Source organism: Bufo gargarizans, chromosome 3 (assembly GCF_014858855.1).
Source record: "Bufo gargarizans isolate SCDJY-AF-19 chromosome 3, ASM1485885v1, whole genome shotgun sequence".
Taxonomy (NCBI): domain Eukaryota; kingdom Metazoa; phylum Chordata; class Amphibia; order Anura; family Bufonidae; genus Bufo; species Bufo gargarizans.
The window spans coordinates 562,316,870-562,324,012 of NC_058082.1; the positions used below are offsets into that span (position 1 = coordinate 562,316,870).

General features: G+C 44.6%; 1 protein-coding gene across 1 annotated transcript in view; it reads left to right on the forward strand.

Moving 5' to 3' along the window:
• LOC122930676 (zinc finger protein 501-like) overlaps window positions 1–2,948 on the forward strand; it is a 45,746-nt gene extending 42,798 nt beyond the window's left edge. The window contains exon 7 of the mRNA XM_044284213.1: window positions 1,403–2,948. Within this exon, the coding sequence (XP_044140148.1) occupies window positions 1,403–2,391 (989 nt within the window). The 3' untranslated portion in view covers window positions 2,392–2,948. The remainder of the gene's footprint in view (window positions 1–1,402) is intronic.
• The last annotated feature ends 4,195 nt before the right edge of the window (window positions 2,949–7,143 follow it).

Below are 7,143 nucleotides of genomic sequence, written 5' to 3' on the forward strand. Positions count from 1 at the left end.
TTCTCGGTGTTGCAGGTTCAATGTTGAGGAGTGTAATAGAAAACTTAGGGGGTCATTTATTATACTGAAATAGCCTAATATTCAGGTGCAGATAGCGGCGCAATGGTTAGTTGCTCCTCTCTCTGTGACTTCTCCCCATTGAGGCCAGGTCTAAAATTGTCGGCGGGGCAGGGAAAGGGAACGGTCCAGCCGGCCAGTCTCGTTCATCATTTTATAACACCTGTTTTAGGCGTAGTTTAGTGAACATGTTTTTTGTTTTTTTTATTAAAGACCAGAGTCGGTTTCTACCTTTATGTCCTTGCCTCAGCACTGATCACAGAGAGAGACCAGACATGGCTGCAGCATCTACTGGGTGATTTATCTCACCCCAGAGCTGGTTATCAGGAGACATATTATGCAGCTCACTAGATGCTGCCGTGGAATCCGGTTCACTGTGTGAACAGTTCAGGGACAGGGAAGTAAATGCAAAAGCTGGCATTTTTATTTAATAAATTATATTAGAAAATTCACTATTTTCACCAATACTATTGAATTATGAAAAAGTTAAGGTACACTGTAAAACTGGAAATGTGGGTGTTATGGTAAAAGAGAATGCGGAAAAGCTCAATCTATGAAATGCCTTCTTTTACACTGTATTTAGGCAAAATAATCTAATGACACGATTAGAGATAATACAAGTTCTCCGTGTAATGTCACCTACTGAAAGAGGGTTTCCAGGTTCTAGATATTGATAATCTGTCAAGTGTATAGTTACTCGATCAGTTGTTCTCAGCCACCCATGGTGCTGAAAAAAGGACAATATGTGGAGCAAAAAATTCTGTCCATTGTACCATAACCGTGCTGGGTTACGTTCACTTGAACAGCTATATCCACAGTGTTTTTTCCAGCATTGGTCAGTCGGAGGATAGGTCAATCATTATCTAGAAACCAGAAAACCCCTTTAACTATGAAAGACGAAATGCAGCACTGCAGTTAAGACACTAAAATTCACAATTCCCATGAATTAAAAAAATTGCCCAGCTTTTTCTGTTGTGGCTTGTCCCTAGGGTTGGCAGACACAAAATAGTAGGAAAAGTTTTTAGGAAGATTACATTGTCCACCGCACTTCCTTCATTATTCCTTGACTAGGCTTATGCTCGAAGTCCCTTAGAAGACTATCTATAGATTACTCCAGACTCTCCAAAGCATGCAAGAAGTCTATGGGACCCCACCCTTACTTGCCTAGGACTCCTAAGTATGCTAATAATATCCCCACCCACTGCACAAGGTACCACTCTGTAACTGAGCTATTACACTGCTATACACACAGTACAATACAATACTATATATAACCAGGTTCCATCAACAGGACCACACAGCAGCCATCAAACATAATGGTTTAACATAACTTTTCTTTTTCTAGATGAAGACTGGATGAGAGGCTCCGACTCAGATCTCTTGTTATCTCCCTCTACTACTGCAGAAGATAATCCATCTTCAATAGGCAACACAAGAACTGTACAAAGACTGGGTAACACTTTTGCATGTTCTGAATGTGGGAAACGATTTAAAACTAAATATATTCTTTCCGTACATGAGAGGATTCACAAAGATGAAAGCTCATTTACATGTTCAGAATGTGGAAAACGTTTTAGTCAGAAATCAGATCTTGTGAGACATGAGAGAAGTCACACAGGAGAAAAGCCATTTTCATGCCCTGAATGTGGAAAGTGCTTCAGTCGCCAATCAATTCTTGTTAAACATGTGGTAACTTGCACAGGAGAGAAAACATTTTCGTGTTCAGAATGTGGTAAATCTTTCAACCAGAAATCAAATCTTGAACAGCATCAACGAAGTCACACAGGAGAGAAGCAATTTTCATGTTCAGAATGTGGAAAATGTTTTAACCAGAAACTAAAACTTGTAAAACATCAAAAAATTCACACAGGAGAGAAGCCGCATTCATGTACAATATGTGGAAAGTGTTTTTACCAGAAATCAGACCTTGGGAAACATCAAAGAGTTCACACAGGGGAGAAGCCTTTTTCATGTTCAGAATGTGGGAAATGTTTTAAACAGAGATCATATCTTATGAAACATCAAAGAATTCACACAGGAGAGAAGCCATATTCGTGTTCAGATTGTGGGAAATGTTTTAGCTATAATTCGGATCTTATGAATCATCAAAGAACTCACACAGGAGAGAAGCCATATTCATGTTCTGAATGTGGGAAATGTTTTAGCCATAAAGCAAATCTATTGACACATCTAAGAATTCACACAGGAGAGAAGCCATTTTCATGTAGAGTATGTGGGAAACATTTTCGCCAGGTATCACAACTTGTGGAACATCATAAAACTCACGCAAGAAATGGTTTTCTCATGGAACATCTAGGAATTCACTCAGGGTAGAAGCTATCTTCATGTGCAGTATGTGGGCAGTGTTTTGGGTCTTGTATCATATTAGACAACTCACCAAGCTGAGTCATTGTAATGTTCAGATTATATGAAAAGTGGCAGGTGTGGAGCTCCACATCTGTATGTAGGATCTCCACATCAGGATGCCTTTTGTGATGTATAATTTTATGGTGTTGTCGAGAGTTCGAAGATCACAGCTGCTTTTTTCAACAAACAATGCCATATCTGTCCACATGTTGTGTGTAGTATTGTAGTTCAACCTTATTCACTTTAATAGAGCCAAGTTGCCATACCAGACACAACCCATGAACAGGTGTGGCACTGTTTCTGAAAGAAATCAGCCATGTTTTCCAAATTCTGTACATTCTCTTTTAACCCTTTCCCACAAGATGATGACTTACATATATGTCTTAGAATGGCTACACGTTTTTTGTCCCACATGGTGAATGTTGTAATAAAAGATGATCTATAATTGCTGTTTCCTTGAATAAATAAATTAATAAGTGATTAAAAAGACATGTACTGTACTAGTGAAACAATAATAAAACAAAAAAAAAAAGCCCTCACGCGGTATGGCTCTCTTAATATGGCAGCACAAAGCCAAATTTTTTTTTAAGGATTGTCTAAAAGTAGTCCAATAAATTCCATACATTTAGTTGCACTGTAATTCTTTACATCTGCAGCAGAGCAGAGAGTGAAGAGGTGGAGAAGATCCAAGGAGGGTAGATCACACAGGCTATTTAGAGAAAGCATACACAAATCAGTTTGCAAGGGAAGGCAGCAGCATCCTGGACACACAGATCAATCATGTACTCCTAGGAGGTATACACCCACATGAGTAAACTCTTAAACTAGGGGCAGATCACAAACTGAATAAAGAATGAAGATCGCAAACTGAAACTTGGTGCAACCTTTAGTTTTTTTTGCTCAAAGGGGTTGTCTCATCATGGACAATGGGGGCATATCGCTAGGATATGCCCCTGTTGTCTTATAGGTGCAGGTCCCACCACTCGGACCCACACCTATATCGAGAATGGAGCCCCACAAGGTGGTGGCTGGAGGACTCCGGTCCGGCCACCACCAAGCCGGCTCCCCATAGAAGTGAATAGGATCATACCGCATTCATTTCTATGGGGCCGGCAGAAAATAGCTGAGCCAGTGCTAGGCTATATTCGCCGGCCCCATAGAAAATAGAAGGAGGGTGAGTCCTAGCGATATGCCCCCATTGTCCATGATGAGACAACCCCTTTAAGAGTAACATGTAAACACTGTGTTGAAGGTGCTATTTACCCCCCCCCCCCAAAGGCTTTTCAGGAATATCTCTCCATGTGGCTGCATCTGTGAAGGGAATCATACCTTCCTGCTCCCCATTGCTGCGTTCTGGCTCCTTCGCTCCCCTGCTGACGCTCTCCGGTCTCCCAGTGTGAACATCTAGTATGACACATCTCTTGTGGCTGCTGCAGCCAATGACTGGCCACAGCAGTGACATGTCTTCCATGCATTGCATCTCACTACAGTGGCCAGCCATTGTCTGCAGTGGCCAAACCAGATGTTGACACCGCAATAGTGTGGAGAGTGGTAGCGGGGGAATTGAGAAGCCAGGATTCAGCAGCAAGCAGGGGAGTGTGCTTTCCTCCTCCAGGTTCTACCATGTGTGTGTATGGGGAGGAGGTCAATTGAAAGGCCCTCGAGAGTGAACAACCCTTTTAAGGTAGAGCTGTAACTATACTTAGCTATAGTGCCTACAGATATCTGGGGTAGTCTGAGACACATCTCCTGTCTCCTGATTGGTTATGGCTGCTGCTTTTTCACTCCATCTGCAGCTCAGCCTCCTCAGATGGGCAGCTGTGTATGAACACAAGCCCACCACTGGCTCACTGGGAATTAGGAGAATGTGTCAGCAAAAAATGACCTATTGTTTAAATTGCATTTTTATGTTGATTTTTTTTTATTTTTTTATAATTTGGACCTTTTTTACATAGATCAGAGCTTTCTAAGCATGATCTGTGACCTGTGCAGAGGTCACGAGGGAGCTGATAAGCTGTAATGTCACCTATTGGGAATGGTCAACCCTGTGTTATCTATACAGAGTATTACTAGACATGTAACTCTGCCTGTGATAAGTATATTCAGACCATGGTCTTGTTACCAGTGGGGTACCTCAGGGATCTGTTCTGGGACCCATATTGTTTAATATCTTTATCAGCGAAATTGAAGAAGGCCTCGATGGTAAGGTTTGTCTTTTTGCTGATGACACAAAGATTTGTAACAGGGTTGATGTTCCTGGAGGGATACACCAAATGGAAAAGGATTTAGGAAAACTAGAGGAATGGTCAGAAATCTGGCAACTAAAATTTAATGTTGATAAGTGCAAGATAATGCACCTGGGGCGTAAAAACCCAAGAGCAGAATATAAAATCAGTGATACAGTCCTAACCTCAGTATCTGAGGAAAGGGATTCAGGGGTCATTATTTCAGAAGACTTAAAGGTAGGCAGACAATGTGATAGAGCAGCAGGAAATGCTAGCAGAATGCTTGGGTGTATAGGGAGAGGCATTACCAGTAGAAAGAGGGAGGCGCTCATGCCGCTCTATAGAGCACTAGTGAGACCTCATTTGGAGTATTGTGCGCAGTACTGGAGACCATATCTCCACTTCTCCAGAAGGATAGTGATACTTTGGAGAGAGTTCAGAGAAGAGCTACTAACGCTGGGTTCACACCTGAGCGTTTTACAGCGCGTTCAAACGCGCTGTAAAACGCTCAACACATGAAAACCAATGCTTCCCTATGGCCCTGGTTCACACTTGAGCGTTTGAACATGCTGAAAAACGCCCTACGCTCAAAAAAGTTCTTGAGCTTCTTTGGGGCGTTTTGTCGCGCGTTCCCGTACATAGACTTTCGGGAACGCGCGACAATGGGCGTTCGCTTGTCTCTGTATGCGCGATTGTAAACACCGGTACAATCGTGCATACAGAGCGCTCCTTTCAGAACGCTCAGGTGGGAACCCAGGGTAAACTGGTACATGGATTGCAGGATAAAACTTACCAGGAAAGATTAAAGGACCTTAAAGGGGTTGTCCGGGTTCAGAGCTGAACCCGGACATACCCTTATTTTCACCCCGGCAGCACCCCTGAGCCTGGCATCGGAGCATCTCATGCTCCGATGCGCTCCCGTGCCCTGCGCTAGATCGCGCAGGGCACAGGCTCTTGTGTTTTCAATAACACACTGCCGGGCGGTAACTTCCGCCCAGCAGTGTGTTCGGTGACGTCACCGGCTCTGAGGGGCGGGCTTTAGCTCTGCCCTAGCCGTTTTACTGGCTAGGGCAGAGCCAAATCCCGCCCATCAGTGCTGGTGACGTCACCGGGCTGCCTGTCAGCCCCATAGAGAGCCCGGTATGTCACCGGAACTCAGAAAAATGCCTTTGCCCTGCGAGATTTAGCGCAGGGCAAAGGAGAGCATCGGAGCATGAACTGCTCCGATGCTCATGTCAGGGGGGCTGCCGGGGTGAAAATGGAGGGATGTCCAGGTTCAGCTCTGAACCTGGACAACCCCTTTAACATGTATAGCTTGGAAGAAAGACGAGACAGAGGGGATATTGTAGAAACTGCTAAATACATAAAGGGAATCAACAAGGTAAAAGAGGAGAGAATATTTAATAGAAGAAAAACTGCTACAAGAGGACATACCGTATTTTTCGCCCTATAAGACACACCTAGGTTTCTGAGGAGGAAAATAAGAAAAAAAATATTTTTAACCAAAAGGTGTGCTTTTGGTGGGTTTTGAATTAATGGTGGTCTGTGCATGACACTATTATGGGGTATCTGTTGATGACGCACTGTCATGTGGGGGACCTGTGGATGGCACTGTTATGGGGGATCTGTGGATGGCGCTGTTATGGGGGATCTGTGGATGGCACTGTTATGGGGATCTGTGGATGGCGCTGTTATGGGGGATCTGTGGATGGCACTGTTATGGGGGATCTGTGGATGGCGCTGTTATGGGGGATCTGTGGATGGCACTGTTATGGGGGATCTGTGGATGATGCTGTTATGTGGGATCTGTGGATTGTACTGCAATGGGGTGGGAGATCTGTGGATGGCATTGTTATGGGTTGGGGGATCTGTGGATGGAACTGTTATGGGGGGGGGGGATCTGTGGATGACACTGCTATATGTCATCCACAGATCCCCCTCATAACAGTGTACCCCAAAATACACCGGCCCTCTGCTCACCAAATTATTTATAAACATGATTCCTTATCCTGTTATTAAGTTTAACTAACGCTGCGCTCTGCCCTGTTCCCCTGTATCCCCACAGCACTTACGAACAAGCTTCCATAGCAGGCAGAGCGGACGGCAGCAGTAACGTCCCTCACTGACGTCGCGCGCCTGCTCCTCCTGCTTCATTCATAAAGTGGGAGGAGCAGGCACGAGACATCAGTGAGTGACGTTACTGCTGCCGTCCGCTCTGCCTGCTATGGAAGCTTGTTCGTAAGTGCTGTGGGGATACAGGGGAACAGGGCAGAGCGCAGCGTTAGTTAAACTTAATAACAGGATAAGGATTCATGTTTTTAAATACTGTGGTGAGCGGCGGAGCCCCGCCCCTAGTTCCGGACTCCAGCCCCTCCTCTCTCCCGGCTCATACATCGCAGTCTGCGATGTAAAATAGAAGCATTCGCCCCATAAGACGCAGGGGCATTTCCCCCCACTTTTGGGGGGGGGGGGGGTGCGTCTTATGGGGCGAAAA